Source organism: Ciconia boyciana, chromosome 7, assembly GCF_034638445.1.
Source record: "Ciconia boyciana chromosome 7, ASM3463844v1, whole genome shotgun sequence".
In the NCBI taxonomy this organism is placed as follows: domain Eukaryota; kingdom Metazoa; phylum Chordata; class Aves; order Ciconiiformes; family Ciconiidae; genus Ciconia; species Ciconia boyciana.
The window spans coordinates 58,703,623-58,726,175 of NC_132940.1; the positions used below are offsets into that span (position 1 = coordinate 58,703,623).

A 22,553-nucleotide genomic window follows, 5' to 3' on the forward strand; every position below is an offset into this window, starting at 1 on the left:
TAATCTTAGTTTAAATCTTATTTTCTATTTTTGCGATGTTTTATATCCACTCAGGGCTTGTGGATTTTTATTTTTTTTCCATCCACAGAAGTGCCACAAGTCACAAGAAATCAAGACTCTCACAAACCTCTTTGTTGCCTATGCAGGTTTTGTTTGGTTGTTTTTTTCTTTGTGTGTTTTTTTGGTTTGTTTTTTTTTTTAAGTAAAACACCAAATATGACCAAAGAGTAAGAAAAGAGAGAGCATCAAAACATACTCAGTCTATTCCTCTTCAGTTCAGACAGGAAAGAAAGAAGCAAGAATCCACACGGTCACAAGATGTGAGAATATTTCTTTTTAATTTAAAACAGTTGCAACAATGTCATTCACAACCTTTCTCATCTCAGACAAATACTCTCCAAAACGTTAACAGTGCTTCAAGCAAACAACTCTGGATGGTGCAAAGTAAACCAGTACAGATGCTTCCAGGATACAACAGTAAAATCACTGAAGAGTAAATAGAAATCAGAAACTGATCTCAGCCATTAAGGTAGGAAGGGCGATGGGAAAAGAATAAAAAGTTATGTCCAGTTACATATTTTGCATAGTCTTTCAATGCATGAAAACAGCAAAGATGATAAAAATGGCTGCTGCCAGGATGGAAAACAAAAGGAATGAATTGGAGATGCTTCTAAAACAATCTAACAAGCTCTGGTCGCATCTGTATTCAGAACGTGCGCTACAACCCAGTGGAGGCTCTGCCTGAACCAAAGAAAATGGACTGATTCTGGTTTCAGTTATACCAAAGTCAGTCAGAAGTAATGCCACTGAACCCAGCAGAATTGCAAGCGATAGTAGTCCAGAAACATCTAGGCTTGTTTTTAAACCATAGCTTTGAATACATTAATTTTTTATCCGAATTATATTTTAGCTAGGAAGATTAAATAGGAGTTCATGTCTACATGTGTTTTGGAGACTGGAGATTGTGACTCAGAATGAGGGGTCTACTGGATCCAGCATGCTGCTAGGAATGAGAGGGGAAAAGGAAAACAAGGAAAAGTTGTTGAGTTTTTCTTCCTTCCACTCTCCTAACCTAAATGTATCATACAAAAAAGTAAAAATCAGTCTGAGAAATAAGAGCGTTATTTGCTGCCAAGTCCTGGCTTGCCATAATTCTCAGGTTAGATTGTCTCAAACAGCTCACAGTGATTTTTCTTCCTCCATCCTTTTTTGTCAAGAAGCTCTCGGCACACCTCATCACCCAACAGCTATTACAGTACCCAGACACATGGAGTTTCCCCATCAGCCACTGCCCAGGTTGTGCACTGAGGCCTGGCCCAGCACAATTAAGTGCACACAAATTTTAGCAGGCAAAGCCTGATAATTTAGTCATCTATTCAGTAGTCTGTTTGATTGTGGCTTCTGCATGCTGAAGTTTAAAAAACAAACAAACCAACCAAACTCCTCTCCCCCACATTAGGCTGAAGAGTCAGGAGTTTACATCCTGCTCCTCCAGATTCATGATGTTCTTCTCACATACCTCATCGCAAAAGTGAGATGATTTAACTGGCCATTTGAAAAAGGAGGGAAGCCTCTGCTTTGGGAGATAATAATTCCTCAAACAGCTGAAGAACTTTAACATTATTTTCAAGTGCTAAATTTTAGAAGATCCATAAGCCTTTCCCCTAAACTGCTCCCTGTACTTCTGACCCACTTGGTAGTTTAGGCAGGCAGTACACAAGAGTGATGAACTGAAAATAATTTCAGAAGCCGAGCTGCTAGGGTTCATCTATCACAGCCAGCGAATGGCTCTCCCCTTTCATTTACCATTTCCAGTTTATCACCTGTCAGCTTTCTAAGTGTGCCTCCTATTAAGTGAGAGCAATCAGTCCCACAGCCATTCCAGTTTTAGGATGTACCAGACAAATGGTTTGCAAGAGTCCAAGCTCCATCCTTAATCCTACGAGACCAGCCATGTTTCCAGTTTAATAATGAACATGGGAACAACTCTGGCCTTTATTTACCCAAGATTTCTAAATAAAAAGGTAGTGGTGACCAGATCTTGTTAGTTTATAAATAGCCCTTTAAGTTCATGAGGCAAGAGGGAAGCTATTGTGTTGAACTTCCCTGGAATATAACTGGGCATTCAAAAAAATTAAAAAAAAAAAAAAAGAGGGACCTTTTGTCCTTTTTCTACTGCCAGAATGAAAAAGTGCAAACATAGATATAGGGAAGGTTTGTTCTTCACTTCAAACACAAGATGTATCGCTGCATAATTTGCTGATCCTATTTTCAAATCTGGCATTTTCTGGTGAAATACACAAATACTCAAAACCTGGAAGAAGGAAAAAAAAAATTACTGGCAGCTTTTATTTTGTCCAGAACTGGTGGCTCTATAATTACAATGCAGCTGAATCTCACAGGAGCCACTTACTAATGTGCTAGGACACCGTTCCTTTGTGTCAATAAGAGCACTAAGTGCAGGAAGCCTTCCCAGCAATTAGGCACCATTTACGTGCTACAGAATTATTGCACTAGAATTTCTCTCATAATCTTCTAAGATTAAAAACTGATTTTAAAAAAAAATAATCAACAGTGTTTTTTGGCTCTGCACGAGGCTATATGACCAGAGGAAGAACTATTTTTCCCCAAACGCTGCAAAAAAATAAAATGCCCTGCTCATAACCATTTTTTTAATTTGGGTTCTCTTTTGTAGTGTGTAGCTGCCTGCATTTTGCTATTAAACTTGCAGGCACTGACTGCAGAGAAAATGTAATTACACCTCCCTGCTTCTCTTGCACTCTGTAAGGAGGATTTTTTTTTTTTTGACTGTTCCTATTTATTTTGAGGGCTCAGTAAGATTATATGAGGCACCTCCAGCAACAGTCTCTAAGCAGTGGCCAACACTGTGAAGCTTTGGGGATTTTTTGGAACCATAAAAGGTTCTGCACTCACCATTGTATTTTTTCTAAAATTAGTGTTTTCAAATACAAGTTAAAAACCCACATATATATTCTTGCTTCTGACACAAACTGAAATAACACTCCCCCAAAAAAAGACAGGAAAGGCCAGCCCCTACCTACCCACCCCTTCATCCCTGCCAGAGATATAAAACCTCTTTTAGAGGTGTCTGTTGAAGAGATCAGATTATTGGTGTGTTTGCAAGTTTTAAGAAAGCTGAAACATCATTTCAAGGTGTGGCGTTTTTATTGTTGAGTTGTGGTTGTTGTTTGGGGTTTTTTTGTGGGTTTTTTTGGTGGTGTTGTTTTTGTTTGGGTTTTTTTTTTTTAAAGGGTGGGAGGAGAGAGGGGCAAATCAATAAATCAGCAATTTTACTAATCAATTTTCCCCACTCATGGATGGAACTAAATATTTAAGCAATCTTTGGCAGAGAGCAGAATTGCACTGTGAGTACTTTGTCAGGGAGTCGATTTCAGCTGGAATCTGAGTGGTCTAGATGCAAATTTCCCTGAAATAAATATAATGGGACATTATCCCCTTCTTTACCTCCTTCATAAGAAAAAATTGAAATAATAGCCTTGCCTTTCCTGAGGGTATGCATTTAATTTTATAGTCAGAAAGTCTGCTTTTTTTAGCCATCTGTAATCTTGAATCTGTTGGAAAAACTTGCAAAACAAACATTCAAGAGAAGATGAAGAAACCTATGTCTGCAAAAATAAAATCTACTATTTCTCTTTGGCAGAAAATGTACAGGGCACTGACAGAAGACTGCTTCCATCTCCATTATTTTCTTAGGTTTATGCATCAAAAAGGCAAACCAAAATACTACAAAACTGAATTCCAACAGATATAACTTTAGTTGACTTTTCTCACTGTACTGAAAATAATCTCTCAACTAAGGCATTCTGCTTTGAAGAACACTCACACACCCCCTCTCTCCAACTTTATATGTGATATGATTTCTCTAAGTGGTCTGGACTCTGGTTGAAAACACTGGGTCCCAGTTACCAAAGATGCAAATATTTCTTCGTTGTCTTCAACAGATGCATGGACAGAACAGGCAGGAGCTAGGCTGAACTGGGCTATTTTTCTTCAACTCAAACTTCTGTTTTTTCCATATACTAGCTGCAAACTCCACCAGTAATCTGCACAGTCTTAAGGTATCCTTTAAGGTGTATAAATTTAAAACAATGTACTATACATCACCTAATAGAAATTTTCCCCTCTAATAGTTAAGGCGGCATCAAACGACTGTTTTTAAATAAACTATAAATATCCCATGTTTTCCTTTGCTTTTTGGCAGTCCAAGGGTTAGGGGTCTTTGTTGGCTTTAGATTTTATTTTTTATTGTACACTTGTTTGGGCAGGTTAAAAAGGCTTATGGCTTCTTAAGGCCAGATAACAGATTTGAGGCCTAACTTGGTATCCTGTGGTAAAAATAAATGTAGCCCAGGTCTTTGGGAGGTCGTTCTGAGGCACAGACTCTAAGGTCATTGTAGATCACCCATCTGAAATGAAAACAAGATGGATTACATTCCATGTGTATAAAAATCATCACAAATTTACCGGGGGCTTCTCAGACCCAAACTTCAAAGAGCTTAAAATCTAAAATTAGGCATTGCAACAAGAACAAAAGATCACAGAAACAGCTGAAGCAGGTTTACTGGCAGAGTCAGGAACTGAAAAGGAAGAGGGACAGGCAGAGGAATGTGTAGTTACAGTTCAAATGAAGGAAAATCAGGGATTCCCAATGCCAAATAATAGGAGCATATCAAAATCACAGCCAAGATCAGCACTGCAGTACTAGCAATACTAGTATCAGCCCATAGTTTGATGGGTTTCTTCTGATGGGGAATGAAAGGAAGTTGGAGGAAGCTCAGATAAACAAAGCCAGATACAGAACTGATGCCCCAAAATGAACACAGATTTGGAACAGCAAGCACAGGAGAGCCAATGGTACGTTTCAGCATAGACCTCAGTGGAATCAGAACTGACTCATCACATCTACAATCTGTAACAATCTTCATTTCTTTGGTGGGAAATGTATACATGGTAATGACATGCATGTTTTGTCTGCCATGAATACACACCCTGCTCTGTGCAGATGCACGCTTCAAAGAAAACATTTGTTCATCCTTGTATGTCTCCCAGTTCTACTCACCTTCCTTCTTTTTTGAGATGACAAACATAGTGGCCACTCATTGTGGATGTTCCCATGTGGCTGATGAACCCAAACAGCTCATATCCTGTTTAAGAAATACAAATGGGACCATAAGTCTTCTAGCGTTAACATTGCAATATGACTCCAGGGGAAACTTTATTTCTAATACTGGAGAAGCAGCTAAGCACTCCTAACTCAGGACTCTGCATCCCCAAACAGTTTCTGTTAAGACTGCAGCATATTCTCGCTTTAACTAGTGGTCAGATTCACTGTCAAACATCAAACCAATCCAAATCAAACCCACATAGATCTGTGCACATACAGCAGAGCTGTCATCACAGCCCCTGCTAGGAAAAAGAAAACAGCAGATTCATTCCCAGTTCACAGAGAGCACCACAGAAAGGGCCAGATATGGAGTTCATTCTGTACACAAATTAGCTATAAATGTGATCACAGATCCCCTATAAATCAAATAAAAAACAGAAGTTTAAATTTCAGCAGCCCATAAAAGACAGGACAGGAAAGAAACCTCTTCCTTTAATACGAGGACAATTTTTGTGCTTAGAGTCTCTGGAGAACTCAGCATTGGTTCTTTCTCCCCACCCATACATGCCATTCACCCAAATTACCACCAAAAGTAAAAGGGTACCTTCTTTCAGGATATTGCATAAGGACAGGGGCCTGGATTTTGGTGGAGAGGGCTTTCTGGAGCCATTTTACAGTATCATGTTGGTTATCAGGATTTCAGGCACTCAGTAAATGGTCTCAGTCTATAAAGGCTAAGTACCACAAAAAATAATTACTCCAAATCTTTTTTTTTTTAACCTAACGATAATCAATGTTTCCCATGTCTCCAAGAGACTTAAGATTGGTCTTTATAATGTTAGAAACCAAGAAATGAATGTTCTTATATAATAACAGCAACCACAGAAACAAAAATCAAATTGGCTGTTAATTTTTTTTAAGACCATCACAGTCAAGATCAGATGTACAAGTTTAGAACATACTACAGTTATTAGAATTGATCACTAAAGACCCTTCAAAAACCATTATGTGATATCCTTATGTTAGAACCACCGCTGAGCTTTTGTACTCTAATGCTTTTACACTTACAATAGGTTCTTTGCCTACTTCACAAGTTTGACTGCTGTACATTAGCTCCATCTTGTGGTTTATTTAGCAGTAGTATGACTGAGAATCCCAAAGGAAAAACCAAAAGAAAATAGCAAAGCCATGCAGGATACCAACTATACCTGCCATATTTAGAGCAAGGAACTTGGTTGAAGGGATTATCCTATCTCCTATCAGACCACAGGAGGACAGAAACTCAGTTGGTCTGTAACAGCAGCATTATCTTTAGGATGCTCAGCCTCTGAAGATTTAAACATTCTAGCTTTTCTTTGTCTTTTATCTTATAGCAACAAAACAAAAAGTAAAGCTAGGCCAAGAGAGACTTCTGTGCTGTGGCAACAAGAAACTTGGACTCAGGTTATTCAGTGAGTCCAGGGAGAAGAGTTTTCTGAGCAAACACAGTCCACAGAACTTAGTGGCCCCACAGAGCTGGACTCCGCCCCAGAAGCAAGACTGGAAGTAAATTGTCTAGATCATGTCCAAAAACCCATGATAACTACTTTCAAAACAGAAAAGAGCTCTATGAATGGTGTAGGTGTGATGCAACAAGATAGCCAGTTCTAAGCTGAAGGAGAACTTACTTCCAGACCCATCTTTGATCCTGGGTCCCTCTGACCCTGTCTCTGCAAGGGTATTGGCATTAGCATTGTTCTCCATATTCATCATGTCCAAAGCAGGCTCACTTTCTTCCTCGAGTTCAGGGTGGCTGAAGATCCATTCCAGCGCACGCTCCAAATTATTGTTCTGTGAGTCAAACAAGCAAAAGAGCAGCCTTTAATACATTCTCTAGCATCATGCTACCACTCACTGGTCTTTGAACAGAGTAAGGATCACATTCGACAGCACTTAAAACTTGTAAGATACGTATTCTACCTCCATGGAAAATAGCATTCAACAAGCACTCTGCAGAAGCTTGACAGATGGAAAATAAATCCTCCCACAGTTAATCCCCATGGCCCCAGGTTCTCATCTTGAAGATGCATAGTCTTTAGGCATCCAGGTTGTTTCTCAACAGATGGTAAAAAAAGCTAAGTTTTCCTCACTTTCCTCCACATTTTAACATTCAAGTGAAGCACACAAACCACCTTCCCCACTCTAATCCAGACAAGTCAGGCATCCCACACTTTGCCAGAATAGTTCTATATGCGCATCGTCCACTAACTGGATTTTTATATATGTTTCAAAGGCATCTGAGCATGCACATGTACAAAGCACATAATATGAAATGAAACCCAAGTGCTACTGATAACTCATGGAACTCACTGTTGCCTTCAGCGCTTGAATTGCTAGATTCCTTTGGAAGCCCATAGAAATGATAATTGCAACCATCTCTTCGGGAGGTTGGTTATCTAGCCCAACAGCTCCAAACACAGCTGCTCCACTGGAAGAAACTTCTCCAAATGCAGGTATGACCAATGGCTCAGCAAAGTCTGGAACAAACAAACATTCATCAGTTCCTTCTTTTGCCCCACTGAACTGGAAAGTCAACAACAAACACAAAAACCCAACAAACAGGACCTCAAAAGCAGTCCTGAAATCAATGTAAGTTCATTTCACTGGCCCAGTTGGGACTTAGATGTGCAGAAAGCCTTAAAAACAACAAGTTGAACATGCACATTACAAAATATCTAGGTGGACAAACTCATACTGAGCAGGCTGGAACAATCTGGCACATCACAGAAGTGAAACAACTGCAGGAAAGTAGCAAAGATTGGTATGGAAGCAATGATGACACCAGCATAGTAGACAACCCAGTTGATATATGTATAGATGTAAAATGAACTGATTCCATAGCTGAAATATGTCAGTTAAGCCCAACTGAAACTCATTCCCCATTTACACAAGCAACACAAAAGCCCACAGCGAAGTGTGAACTCAACCAAATCTGGAGTTTCCTGGCAAGGGAGTGCTCAGGTATACTCAGTGCTGAATCATGGGTCCAAACTTTGCATGGATGAAACACAGGAGGTGGAGAACATCTAGCAGCCCTGTCCCTCAGTAGGTAGCCCAAGTTCTAAGTACAGCATGAATGCTCTAGCCTGAGCTAGAGAAGGCTGATATGGAAGAAAAGCATCCGGACCACAGGATTCTTTGTACTTACACTTTATCACAAGTCAGCTTCCCCCTTAGCAGCACGGACCTAGCCAAAAGGTGGAAAACAGAGAGCTGGCCCACACCATCAGTGAGGACAGGAGAGTGTACTTCTGGTGTAGCTTACGTTTGTTGCCGTCTTCTAGGCAGAGGATGCCACATAATGGTCAAGATCTGCATATCCCAGGAGCAGCTTATGAAAATTCACTCACACCTCCAGGTTTCCTGGGGTGGGGGAGGGGGCCATTGTTTCTCTGTCATACATTATAAAATTTCTGCTGACTGCCAAAATACACAACCAGGAGTTGAGTTTAACTTACACGTTCCAATCACTGACCTGGTTCTTCCATGTGTGCAATGATCCAGTTGAAAGCAACTTCAGCACCCAGGTTGCCTGTATAATACACAGCTTTCCGACATGCTTCCAAAGGAAAACCCATCTCTGCCAGTTGCATAACTGAAGGCTCATCAATATCTAGAGCTACAAGAAAGGACCTTCTAAAATATAAAAGTCTAATTTCATCCATTGCATAGTATTTATTATTATTATTCATGGTGCCACATATTACAATACATATCTCTTGGATTTGTTTTAGTACTGCAGTAAACCCACACCCATTAGAAACAGCCTTGTACAAAGCATTATAGCATTTGTTATTGACTTACTGGTAATGTTTTGTCTCTGTAATCTACATAGATCCTTAAACCTTGATGAATTCCTACAGGACTTTATTTATTAAAGAAATTCGCCACTGCATTTCAAGGGGTGAAGAAGTTAGGTGCTGAGCTTAGTTAGAGGTGGCAGCCAAAAGCAATCACCTCTCAAAGGCAGGATTGTGCAGGTGAGAGAGACAACAGCTGCTGGATCTAGCAGTCTCCAGTTGAACTTCCTCTCTAAATGACAGGGCCCAACAGCTTCAGCTGAAATCAGAATCCAGAGGGAGCCAGGATCAAGCAGCCGTGACCCCCAGAACTGCAAGATCCTGCTGATGAACAGATAGAGGAGCAGCTCACATTCTGGCTATGCTGATGCTACTACAGACTCCTGCACACATGCAAGTAAATGCTGAACAAGTACAAAAATCAGCTGTTACGTAGAAGCATGCAGGGCAATACTCCATGCATCTCTATGAGGACAGACAAGCCATTAGCTGAGCAAAAGCATGACAATTTAAGCAGCTGAAATACCAGTTTCAGAAAAATGAGATACGTACACTCCATGAAATGGTTCGTCATACGATCTGAAAATTGAGACAGGAAAAAAACAGGGAAAAGGACTTACATGAAGGCTGAGTAGATTCATATGGGAAAAACAATTCCATGTTTTTAAAGTCATAGAAACATTTGACCTCATACAGGTAAGGCATGTTCATTCTTACATCCCTGATGTTTTTGCCATGAATTAGACCAGGGATGCTTCTGCCCAGTAATTTCTCTAACTCAACTCAGAGCAAAGTGTCACTGTTACTATAAACCAGTAAGAAATATAGCTGATGGCTGACCTAAACCAACTTAAGCAAGAATCTATTTTGTTATAAATAAGGTACCATCACCCATGTACTTACACTAAAACTAGGTCAGTTCATTGAGCAAGAGGATGAAAAAAAAAGAATAGGCCTTGGTAAGGAACCTACAGATAAGGGACAAAATTAACACCTTTAGAGAACTTGAATTTTGCCATAGCCTTTGCTCTGACACACATCTCCTTGAGACAGAGCCTTTTTTTAATGGGCTGTACAGGCCACATACGTCCAGAGAAATGGACTACGCGTGCATGCACAGCTGCTAGGGCCTATTGCAACCTAACAATTCTTGTAATTTAAAAATTAATAAGATTTTGAATCTTAATTTATGCCTAGAAAGTTCTTCTTCTTAAATTGTCGTCCTTTGTGTATTAAGCATCATTGTACTGTGAATGAATCAATTCTGCAGACACGATGTGTTTGTTGTTCCACCTTGAACCAGAGTGTTTCAAGTTATCCAAGTAAATTCTGTGACTGAACAGAAGACCATCTGCTCAGAACTGTAGCACTAAAATCCTGCAGCAAATAATCATAGTAACTGACAGATTTTAAAATTCCTTTTGACCAGAATGGGCCAAATACTGTACACAAGGGAATACACAAGAACTGAGAGACTGATGATTGATTTAGCTACAGTATCACCCAGAGTACTTTATCACCACGTTTTAGACAAGAGTTAGTACAAAAGTGCTCAAAGATAACAGCAGTTTAGTAACACCTCTTATGCAAATGTAAGAAGTGAGGGGATTAATGCTCCACTCCACTTCTGACACTGTGTATGATGACACTCAGTGTAGGGGTCTGAGACCAAGTCCTTTGCACCAGGCACCAGGCCCTGGCAAGTGCACAGTGACTTTACTGAAAGGGAGTCATGAACATGCACTGAAGGTCAATGAATGGACAGAAGATGGTCTCTGCATGTAGCTGATTTTCATAGATGTAGAGGTCTTCACACACTTCTCTATCCACTTAAGTCCTAGATACCAATTAACATTCAATAAGGATGAGCACAAGGACTTCATCCTTACATAAGGATAATCATCCATGCAAATGGAAGATATGGAGCAACTCTGCTGGTAAAGATGAAGAAGAGATCATATTGCAGCACAAGCTGCTCCACCGAGCAGCACTATACTATTGCAAAAAGAGGCAACCACCACGCGGCAGGGTAAGTACGAGACTATAGCCAGTAAAGCAAGTGGAATAATCTATTTCACAAAATATGATGTCTATCTTTGGGTGCACCAATTTCATAAAAATATTAATTATTTGGAGACACTCCAGAGCAACAGCATCAATCACAAATCCTGAAAACAAAGCAGAAAAGCTGGAGGAACTAGGGTTGTCTAGCAGGGAGGAAAAAAGAGGCTGTGGGGTGTTGTAACAGTATTCAATTACAGAAGCACAGAGCTGCTTTTTTGTTCATAGCTCCAAAAGGTGAAGATTAAGGAGAAGCAGTATGTGCTAGAAGGAAAGGAGAATACAGGAGAGAATCAGGAGAAAAGAAGTCAGTAAATACCTTTTGGATCATCGGGAATGATAATGGGAGGAGCAATGTCTGGAAGTTCCTCTTCTCCTGGCTGGAGACCCCTGGCCCGAAGGTGGCTGATATCTAGGAAATCTGGCATGTCTATAGAAACATCTGCAGAAGCAGAGAAACAGGCTAAGCTTATGAATCCAGCAAAATGATCTCATGGTGCAACCTACCCCTTCAGAGAGGGGACTCTGGTACTCAAGCTACAAACACAGCCAGGATTCTCCTCCTGAAAACAGTTATTTGAGAAATTAGGAACACTAAAGCACAATTTAACTAGGAGGTCAGACTACATGAAACTGTATTTTAACTCCACAGACCTGATGGACTGGTTTAATTTGTCATAAAAGAAAAGCAGATTCAATTAGGATCTTCACAGTATAAACTTGATACTCAAGCCAGGTCCTCATTATAGACTAAGGCATGTACACCTTATAGATTATCTTGGATAGAATGAGAAAAAGGTAAATATAAAAGGCACATACCAAGCTTTTTGGGTATCCAGTCAAGGCCAAAGGTGAATTTCTTTATCTGCACCACTAAGTACTCAGGAAACGAAGCAAAACGAGAAGTCCTGGGAAGCACAAGAAATACAATTCAGTGAAACTAGGCAACAAAATCACAAGCAGCACAGATTCCAGTACCTCATGCACACTGAGATGAGTAACTTTAGTCCTGAGTAAGATGAACAGTGATGGCTTTTATACACATAAATTTCACAAAAAAGTTTTCAAGGACAATGGAGAAGCGTGGCAGTAGCTTTCTATGCATTCATATCCTTAATGTCAGCCCAAGCCCTTGCAGACAATTCAGCTTGTAGGAAGATTATAAAAAACAACTACAAGTAATATCAAACTTGCTTACTCAAGTTGTTCTGAAGTTGAATGTCAGGAAATAAGTTTTGAATGACATATTGGCTAGAACTTGAGGGCATGGGCTTAAAACACAGCTTTGGACAGAAGGGAATAACAATTTAATCTGCTTTTTTTTTTTTTCACACCCTTTCTAGTAACAGTAGCATTGTCCATGACGTATCAGTCCATCTATAAAGCATTTCATTAAGCAAAGATATAAAAAAGCTGTCATTTGTAGTTTTCCACACGAAAGTGCTATATAAAAAAACCTACATGATATTCTTATTGAGCTACTATGATATCTATCAAAATAGAGGATGACTCTTGAGTTTAAGGGGATCCCTGATATTTGCCCACTTAGTGAAAAGAAAAAGTTTAACCTTGAACACAGTGCAACATTATATGTACCGCCATTCTTCTTTATGCTCCCATTTTTCCCCCATTTAATCTACTGCACCCTTCCCTTTATCTTCCATTCACACATACCATCCTGTCTTCTACTCCACCTAACTCTGGGTAAAATACAGTAAATGCATCATAAATATAAGGCCTTCCTACCATACTATAAGTAACTACTTTCTAAATTCTTGTTAGCACCACCTTGCAATTTTAGTAACTTTATCATCTGCAGCACAAAACTTTTGAATTTGAAGTAATAGCAAATTATTCTTCATCTTTCAATGCTTTTGAAGATGTAGGGGATGAAGAACAGCTAAATTACAAATTAATTAACACAACACCAAAGCCCACTATGCCTTTGTCTATTTCTCTCTACATCATGTCCAGGTAGCAAGATAAGCACAGAGCACTACCATATAGGTTTTTAATAGGCAGCCAGATACACACTTACTTAACTCCTGCAGATTTTGCTTGAAGGGCACTGCTCCAGAAATCCTCCACATTATTAGGTTCAGAAAAGGCCTGCAGACACGCACTAAACGGGATCTTGGCACGGACAAGCTCTGGCAGAGGCCTCCTTGCAGCTTCTGCTTCTCGCCTCTTCAATTCATAAGCAATTAATTCATCTGAGAAATATATGTGACATTACAAGCTAAATGAACATTTCATGGTTATGATGTCCCTCACCAGTCTTATTTTTGCAAGTTTTAGAAATACAAAAACCTACTTATCAATAAAACTTTTACATGGCTCTAACTAGACATCAAATCTTTTTGTCTGCATTGGGGTCAGGAGCTACACTTACAACTACATGTCTTTTTTGAAGGTTCATGGTGAAAACACAGAACTGGAAATACTGGGCAACAGGCAATTAAAACCTGCCGTGACAGCCAGAATCCTGTGTTAATAGTAACACCAACTACCCACTTTATCAGCTCAATCTGACTTGGAAAATTATTGCTGTCTATCTGTGTCAACTGACTTTCTAGGCAGGACAGGATTATGTATGATCTAGAAAGAGTCCTGACACTGGCAAGTTGAGCAGCGCTATATGGTAAATTCATGAACTAATATACCTCCCAAGTCATTACCTGGAAATAACATGCTCTTTTATAAGCAATAGAATCATCACTGAAACTGATGAATAAAGAATGCAAAGTTCTCAAAAAATTAAATTTTCAAGTCAAAATGGTCTTTTTAAAATATATTGTCCAGTTCAAGGAGTTGTGGGCTAGGTGAAAAGCAGTAGGTGCAATTCTCTGTCTTGTGCTATTTCAAAGTATCTGATCAAATAATCAGAATAGTTCCTTCTGGTTTTAAAATATTTTAAATTTTTAGATTATGTAGGAAACCAGAGGCACATCCCCCTTCAAGTGTTCCTGTGATGTTCCCTTCACTTCCACCTCAAGCATACATTTATTATCTCAGTCTGCAAGACTCTTCACCACTGACTGCAAGGGCAACCAAGATTTGTCAGTACCTCCCTCCTGCTTCCAAGTCTTCTAGCCTCCTCAGCCATTTTCTCCTTCAAAAACAAGTATCCTTTCTCAGGCAGCTCACAGGCATGAAAAAACCACTCCTGTATATTAAATCAACATCCACCACTTCATCCTCCTTCCCTCCTCTCCTAAAGCCCAGGATATCCAAATCGCGAATTTTGGCTTTATAGACGACAAACTGTCTTATACCCCTATTCTCTATTATCATGTTAGATTTTATAATCTGCTGCTAACAAACACAAAGGCGATTTGGTTTTTTGGTTGGGTTTGGGCTTTTTTTGTGAGTGTGTGTTTGTTTTTACACGATGTTCATTAGCTAGTATGTTCAGTTCCTTTTTTAGAATTAAGAAGTTTTTATATACTAGTTCACTGTCCAGGACAAAGGAAATCCAATGCTAATGGGGATTTTTGGGCACACACATGCACAAAAAACAAGGGCAAATAAACTGTACTACAGTGGTGTGGCACATCCCTGGGTCAAATCCAGGTTAAGGTTTTAAATCACAAATCTCTAACATTTTTATCATACAAACTGCTACCATTCTTGGTGATATATTGCTGACTGGTGACACTTAACGGTGGTCCCACAGTCTGAGAAGAAATCTGTCTGAAAACTTGCCAAGAGTATCCAGGTAGAATCCTTCTTCCCTAAAAATACAAGCAGGGACAGTAAAGCCACAAACTGATGTGTGTTTAAAATCTCCTTTAAAGAAAACCAAACCAAGTAACTTTCCCCTGATCAGTTCATTGGTTTGATTCGCCACATGGCCTTGAACCATTCTATCCATACAAAGAGACCACATGGGGGTGAGAACTTCATTCCCTCATGGTTGAGAGAGTCACCAGAAGGTCAGTCAACAGACCAGTTTCTTTACCTTTGTTTGTTGCTGCCTCCATGGCAACAGGTAACTGCATGATATAGTCCACCCTCTCTGTGTAGCGGACCTTTCTGGACTGGCAGCATTGTGTACGTTCTTCCACCAGGAACCGGAAAACATCACTAGGGTTTTCTGAACCTATAGGGTTCCTCTGAAAGGAATATTAGATGCAATCATTTAAGTGACGATCATGAAAATGACCAGAGAGCCCAAAGGCTGCTGGTTGTTTTATGGCAAGCACAAAGACACCAATCATTCACCCAGATCTGACAGCTCAGCTTGCATTTTATTGCATGCAGAACTCTTGCACCCACAGAGAATCCCACTGAAGTCCATAATGTCTGCATACACAGTGGTATCTTTCTACACATAGTAACCCACAGAGTAGGTACCTAATGAATCTGACTGAGTCAAGGTGAACAGAAGAAGGTAGGAAGGTGGCAGGTTACAATAAAGATAAGGTAAATAACATGGAGCATCCTTTCAGCAAATAGAATTGCTCCTACCACTCCAAGTCTGCACTGAAACAGAACAAGCAACTTGTAGTTCATTATCTGGATGGGAATGTCATACAAATAATGTACCTCCTCTTTATTGTTCATGTTAATGTCTGTTATCAGGCAAAAAACAGAGAAATGTCTTCTACCACCCTATAATCAATACATGCATTTTGGGATGTGGAACATTATGCATGCAAATGCCAATAACTTCACCTAGACTGTAACACATGAATAAACACCCTCCATTCTTCAGGAAAATGGGAAAAAGAGGGAGGAAGGATGGACAATAAAGAAATGCTTTAAATCAAAACTGCATGTATTTGTAAGTTTCCTTTTCAGAAAGACAGCATTAAAATTCACAGTACTGATTCTTTTACACACAGCACTGAGCTGGAGCTCAGTGGAACTACCATTTTATACAGAAATATTCAACTGACAAATATTCACTTTGCTTTCAGCAGGGGAGTCCTTCCTCCCATAATGATTCCATGATGTACAGCTGGGATTTGTAAAAGAACTGGACATGGTAATTAGTTTGCTCCCAAGGATGATATAAATTAATAATAATAATAATAATAATAATAATAATAATAATAATAATAATATCCTATTCATTAATATTCCAAGACAGACTTCAATATGGTAAACAAATGGATAGCATGTAATCATAAAACAAACAGCAATTTAAAAGGACAGTCACATATGTTTATAAATCTTATAGCCTGTACAGTCATGCTTGACCTCTCTGTATCTCTTGCAGTTGTTATCAGCTGCATTGGCCCTGTGTGTGTCATGCAAGAGTTTGAAGCAAAGAGAAGGGAGAATTAAAGAAACAAATGTTTCTAAACCAAAATACATTTAAATTAGTGCCGTTTTCTACAAATCCAAGGTTAAAAAGAGTATAACAAAAAAGTGAGCCACACATATAATAGCTCTGCCGTCATTGTCTAATATAACCAGGGAAAAGAAGCAGTAATTCAGATTTTCTCACCTCTACTAGATTTATAAGATGTAGGAAAAATTCCTGTGCGTCTTGCTGTCTATTAGAGGAAAATTCTGGGTGGCCTTTACTTATAAAAGCCTTAAACATTCGGGGAGATATTCCATTGTGTTGAGGCTAAATAAAAGAAAGAGAAACCTTTTAAAGAAGGATTTTTATTCATTCCTGGAGCAAATATCCCAAAGCCACTCCACTAGATCTATCTATGGCCCATTTCTGCCACTGGAGAAATGATAGTTTCAGTTTCATCTGGTTTTACATTTTAATAAAAATGGAAAGGGTCCTGATACATGATTTGGGGGTTTTAGAATATGTTTTATGACATAGTTCCTACAGCGTTCACACTATCTGATTTTTCTATGACACTTGCAAGTTAAAAGAGATTACTGAAGGTTTGTTAAACATTAGTAGTTTTCAGAAAGGCTAAAAGCCTACACTGTTTTTTCCAACATTTGACATTCCTTTCAGACCCCTATTGTATCTAAAAGTATGTGGGCATTGAAGCACTTTGGTGTATCAGCTAGCAGCATTACTCAGGACAAAACCTTTCCAGAGATCTCTACAGAATCAAGCAGAGAACAACTAATGTGTGCAGCATGCATTCCCAGACAGGTTGTTAAGAACAGACATGAATCTGCAATTTGCAGGTGTTGGTCATGTTGAAGGACCATAACATACTGCTTTTAGCCATTCAGTTACATCAGCAGGAAACTATGCCAAATCAGAAAATCTCTAGCTTCCAAGAGAGTCCTAGTTTTGACTTTCTCACCCTCTATACCACTTTAAGAAGCCTCCCCGACCACCCCAAATTGCATCCTCAAGACAACAGTAGCTATTATCCCTTTTAAATAACACTTTTGAAAGGGTCAGAATCTTTTATTCAGATTTGCCCTCATCCTTCATGAGAACAAATAATTTTCAAGACAATCCAAGCAAAAGTGTAGCCTTTAGGATATGTCAGAAGCTGTTAAAAATTCAGCCAATCTCAGTCTTTACTACAGTTGCACTATCATACCAATACAAAAATAGAAAAAGCAGCATAAAATAGAAGGCACATAAAACACACACTAAAAGAGCAAATCTTGGTTTCACCAGGGTAAGGTATTCCTAGACCCACTGAAATCAGAAGCAGATTCTCAATTTTAATGCTTTTTCAATTTCTGGCAGTACACCAGCAACCACATTAGGCTAAGATGCTCTTTAAAGGCTCTCATAAAGAGACAGAGTCTCAGTATTGCTTGAACAAAGAGATGTTCTAGGGATTTCTGAATCTTGGGTTATATATCACTTCAGTGTCCTCAGCTGCCTTTCATCAAAGCTAGGACTGTGAGCGAAATGCATAAAACAGTTCAAATTACTATATACCAGGCTTCTTTCTATGTCAGAAGCAATAATACAGCAAGGTGGCACATTTGCCCTGAGTTTGGAATTTGCAATGAGTTTGGAATTAAGCCTTGTTTCCACCTATACACTTTTTATTCACCCATTTGAGCAGGTTGAAGAGAAACATGCTATGTGTGACAGTCTATAGAAGAGGATCAGATCTTGCCTTCTAAACCTGTTCCACATCAAGGACAAGAAAAACAACAGAAGAAATGGCAAAGCTCTAAACAGAAAATCAAGTCCTAGCTGATGACCCTTTAGGCTTCCAGCCTGTTTTTAATGTTACAGTGGGTCCAAGAAAACTGCTGCCTTTTCCAGACTAAACTCCTGTGGTGAAAAATTTTAGCTCCACAGTACTATGAATATTTATAGAATACCTAGCATACTTTCCCCATCAACAGTTGCAAAACAGTTTAGCTAAATATAGACTGTGCTGGACCACTGCAGATCTCATATGAATGCTCTTACAGGCAACACCACCCAAAAACTTTGGATGAATTCCAAAGACCCAGAAAGCTAGAGAACTTCTTTGCGTGTAGGAGGGGGAAAAAAAAGTAAAAGAATAAAAATAAAATGAATAATTGATTTTATAGACACAAAGCAGAAGCACTTGCAAACACTGAAGGCCTAAAATCCTATGCAATTACATTTATTATAAATGTCAGTACAACTCCCTGGATGACAAAATACTATCTGTATGTATACCAGTATTATCGGGGGGGGGGGGAGACACCAAACAAAAAAAGCACCCCAAACTGACAAAACAGATTTGTATGCCCAGAGTGAGGGAATGGAGAAAATATCTATACATGATTTTTTTTTCTAAATAAATCTTCAGTACAACAAAGAACAAAAGCAGTAAAAGCTGTTTCAAATCCTAATACATGCTATGAATTGCTTGATAAGGAAGTCATCTGATGCATGTAACTACAACTTTATTAAATTGAACTTATGAACAACACAAGTATTGTTAAATGCCAGTAGATGGCTACTACTACCTGACAGAGTTTTACACCATCTGTCATTAAAAAGTTCTCAATAGCTCATTGCTAGTAGTGGCTGCTGGGCTAAACATGGAGGTGTAGCTTTATTCGAAGGGTTCAAGTCCCTGAACTTCCAGCACACTATTCTTCATTCATATCCTGTATGCGTTTAGGAAAGCAGGTCAGTCAGTATACATAATTTAATGTGAGGAGTCTGTTGAAATCTATTCCACTATTCCTTAGTCACAGTGATGCGTTGATAAGTTTTAAACTTTATTTAAAGGAAACAAGCAAGATTCACTCGTTGTTCCAAAACAATGAATAGCTACTGTACAAAGCAATTACTCAGGAGACATAGGACTTTCAGATCATACAAACTAGTCTGTACCAGATGCTCTATCTTTGTTCAAAATCTCCTTGGCATTCTGATTTCAGAAGGAGAAATTCCTATATCAATAACTGATAGATGAAGGTAGAGGAAAATATCCATTTCCATGGAAACTAGCACCATGATTCTGTGACAGAAGCATGCATGACTTCTACTGTCTATAAAACTAAAACTTGGCATCAGAGATTCTTTCTCCATGAAGACAGCTCTTTTCTACAGGTATTATTTCAGTATTGGTTATTAGTTGACCTTTCATTTCTAAATATCCCATCTGTGGAGTCTGTGGCTTGACTCCACATGCCGCCTGGGGTCACAATTACAGAGGTTGGCAGGGACACAAATATATTCTAGGTCCAATTTTCCCAGCATCACTCTGAACAAGATGTTTCAAGGTAGATGGTTTGAATAGTAAACCAGACCTAAAATAACAGATTCGCTTGGGTAGATAACATCATCCCAATAACTAATATTTTGCTTAAGACAACTGTTAATTGGATGACTCTAGGGAAAACAAAGGCAATTCCAAAAGCAGCAGACATTGAGCAGAGAGGCAAAATCTGAACTAATCTCATTCTCCAAAGGCTGATGGAAACTTAAACCAACTTACAAAAAGAGAAGAAACTTTTCCATCTCACCACTAAGCTACAGACAGCTTTTCTTCTTCACAAAAGCAAGCAAGAACAGGTAAAAAGATAAACTGGTGAATCAAGCAGTGCCCATAAACCTTGTTAATACAAATAGATCAGTCAGGCCTTCATCAAAAATTATCCTTACTGCTAAAGCCAAAAGACTGTCAGACAAAGAATATGAAGAGGCTTTCTGATGACTGTGAGAGTGAATGTATTCATTGCTGGGTAAGGAAAAAGCACAGACAGATGAAGGCAGAGGTCTATGGATGTTACAATGCCAACACATGCCTTAATGATTTTTGCAGTGTAAGAGAAACAAGAAACTTTCATGTTGCAGAAGAACAACACAAAGGCAATATGGAGATTACAGAACCAACAATACTGGAGTTCTTGAAGCTAGAGAGTAGCTAGATATTGTGAGCTAAGTATCCGGTTTACTACAAAATTACTGCAAATTACAGTAAAAATAAGTCTCCCACTGATAACACTCACTATGACAGAGAAATAAAATTCTGTATTACATAAACATTGGAATAAAGGTTATTTCATCCTCCAATTCCTCTCTCCTTTGTGTCTAGCATGTTAGCTATACAATACTTGCCCCTCAGTATACCTTTGTTCTGAAATTGCCTATTCTGAGAAAGCTGATTCCAAGGTTTTTTCTACTGTGAATTATTATAAAACAGGATATATACATTGTTCTCCCCAGGTTGTCCAGCAATTAGAGTTTCAATTTATATCCAAGACCACATACACTCCTGTGTTTCCAGGATAGATCCCACTGGCACAGACATGCTTCTACGTGATTTCTGTACCATGAAATACTTGAATAAAGCTCCAGTGGCCATGGCTCTGCATGGCCCCTCCTTCATCTACATGAAAGCCTCCAGCACCACTTAATCTTGCATTACCTAGACAGCTTCTCCTGAAATCAGGTGGAATATTGTCAGACACTTCCTGGAAACAACTCTTTAGCTCTTTATACTTCTTTCTGAAATTTGAAGAGGGTTTAGAAGTTTGCTTCCAAACAGCCAGAACTCTCTAGATAACATTTTTTTTTTGTTCCTCAGAGAAGATAAATATAAGCTGCAAGTTCTATGAACTTTTGCACTCATCACTGGAGCAGCAGGATATTTTATTAGCAGAACCAATGGCTGCTTTAATGCTTTGCACAAATAGCCCCTGACTAATATATTCCTGACTAGAATCCTGCACATTCCACCTTGATAAGCATCCCATGCTGGGTCCACACGTGTTCTTCAATGCCCAGCACCTGTTCCCTTTCCTCAGGATATCACTTTTACCTAGTTACCAGGCTGCACAAACTCAGTCAAATACCTTGTGTTCTTCTTTCATCACCTGCTCAATAAGCTCAGATTTCATGGGTGGCTTAGAGTACTGGCCTGAAAGGAGGCCGTGTCCCAGTTTAGCCCTGTAGGGAAGAAAGTGGCAGGGTGGAAACAAATATGTGAGAAAAACAGAAAAAAAAGAGATTTTTATTCCAAGCAAAAAAGAAGTTTACTGTCTTTGACCCCCTGATGCAACATCATTACTTGCAACTAAGCAGGCAAATCTTCCCATTCTACCTTGTGCCATATTTCACTTTGAAGCCCATGCAGAGATGTTGTTCTGCCCTGCCATTAAATTATTTAGATTCTATTTAACTTGACCAAGTAAACCACTGAGAAGTGTCACTTACATCTGAGTGTTGAAATCTTGTGTTGGATCAAGAGGAGAGTAGTCAAATATTCGTGGAAGGTTTCCCACATACCTGGGCAGCAAGAACAAAGCAGAAACATTCAAATATTGCAGCTAGATTTACTCAAGGATACCCTAACAGATCCTCAGCCCTCAGCAGTGATACATCAACAGGCTTCCTCTGTGCTAACAAGTCAAATTTTGCATCATAGCAATGACTTAATCTATCCCTGGTGAGTACTTCTATCATGGAAAAATCATAGTAAAGAAATTAGGAAATGGACATTTAAGTTTTGCTTAGAAGCTTCTAGCTATAAAGGATACGGCACTGTGGTTCATCTGGAATTTAAATTCTATTCCTTGATCTTGAAATAGCTGCAGGATAGTGTTGCTCAAAGCCATAGAGCTGGGTTGAGAACCAATGTACTTTCTACTCCTAACCAACATCACCAGATAAATTCCAAATTTGTATCAGGACCAAAACATGTAAAAAGAATATTTCTACTGAGTTTCTTCAGAGAAACAAAGGCTAACTCCTGACAATGAACACTGAGGTATATATTGTTCTAGCCATTGTGTGCCTTACTTCCAGCACATACAATACTACTGCTGTAGAATGAAAGAGCACTCTGAATTGTACTGCAAACCATAGACTGTCCTTTATAAAAAAGGTTCTCTCCTTGGAGTGATGTGTTCAGTTTTGATCAGTCAGGAGTATTTCATATTCTTCTGTTGTGCTTATGATGGATGACAGGCAGACTTAAAAATGCTTTTGTCCTTTTACTCTCTTAATTATTCAGTGGAAGAATATGCTCACTACCCTTTTCATGAAATGAGATTTTTAAAATTAGAATTCCAATTAAAAAATGCCTCTCATAATTTCTCTCTTCTTAGCGAGACCTGCATGCAGAAGGTGCACTGCTTTTCACTAGCATGGATCAACATTAACATGTTTGTGCCAG

General features: G+C 39.0%; 1 protein-coding gene across 1 annotated transcript in view; it reads right to left on the reverse strand.

Moving 5' to 3' along the window:
- Positions 1–389: 389 nt before the first annotated feature.
- Positions 390–22,553, reverse strand: part of USP13 (ubiquitin specific peptidase 13) — a 54,618-nt gene continuing 32,454 nt past the window's right edge. Inside the window, exons 9-21 of the mRNA XM_072867117.1 lie at positions 21,593–21,664; positions 21,232–21,325; positions 16,502–16,627; positions 15,008–15,161; positions 13,085–13,259; positions 11,866–11,954; positions 11,366–11,488; positions 9,538–9,564; positions 8,661–8,804; positions 7,496–7,662; positions 6,814–6,976; positions 5,102–5,186; positions 390–4,448 (exon numbers count right to left, since the gene is read on the reverse strand). Coding sequence (XP_072723218.1) covers positions 4,355–4,448; positions 5,102–5,186; positions 6,814–6,976; positions 7,496–7,662; positions 8,661–8,804; positions 9,538–9,564; positions 11,366–11,488; positions 11,866–11,954; positions 13,085–13,259; positions 15,008–15,161; positions 16,502–16,627; positions 21,232–21,325; positions 21,593–21,664 — 1,513 coding nt within the window. The 3' untranslated portion in view covers positions 390–4,354. The remainder of the gene's footprint in view (positions 4,449–5,101; positions 5,187–6,813; positions 6,977–7,495; positions 7,663–8,660; positions 8,805–9,537; positions 9,565–11,365; positions 11,489–11,865; positions 11,955–13,084; positions 13,260–15,007; positions 15,162–16,501; positions 16,628–21,231; positions 21,326–21,592; positions 21,665–22,553) is intronic.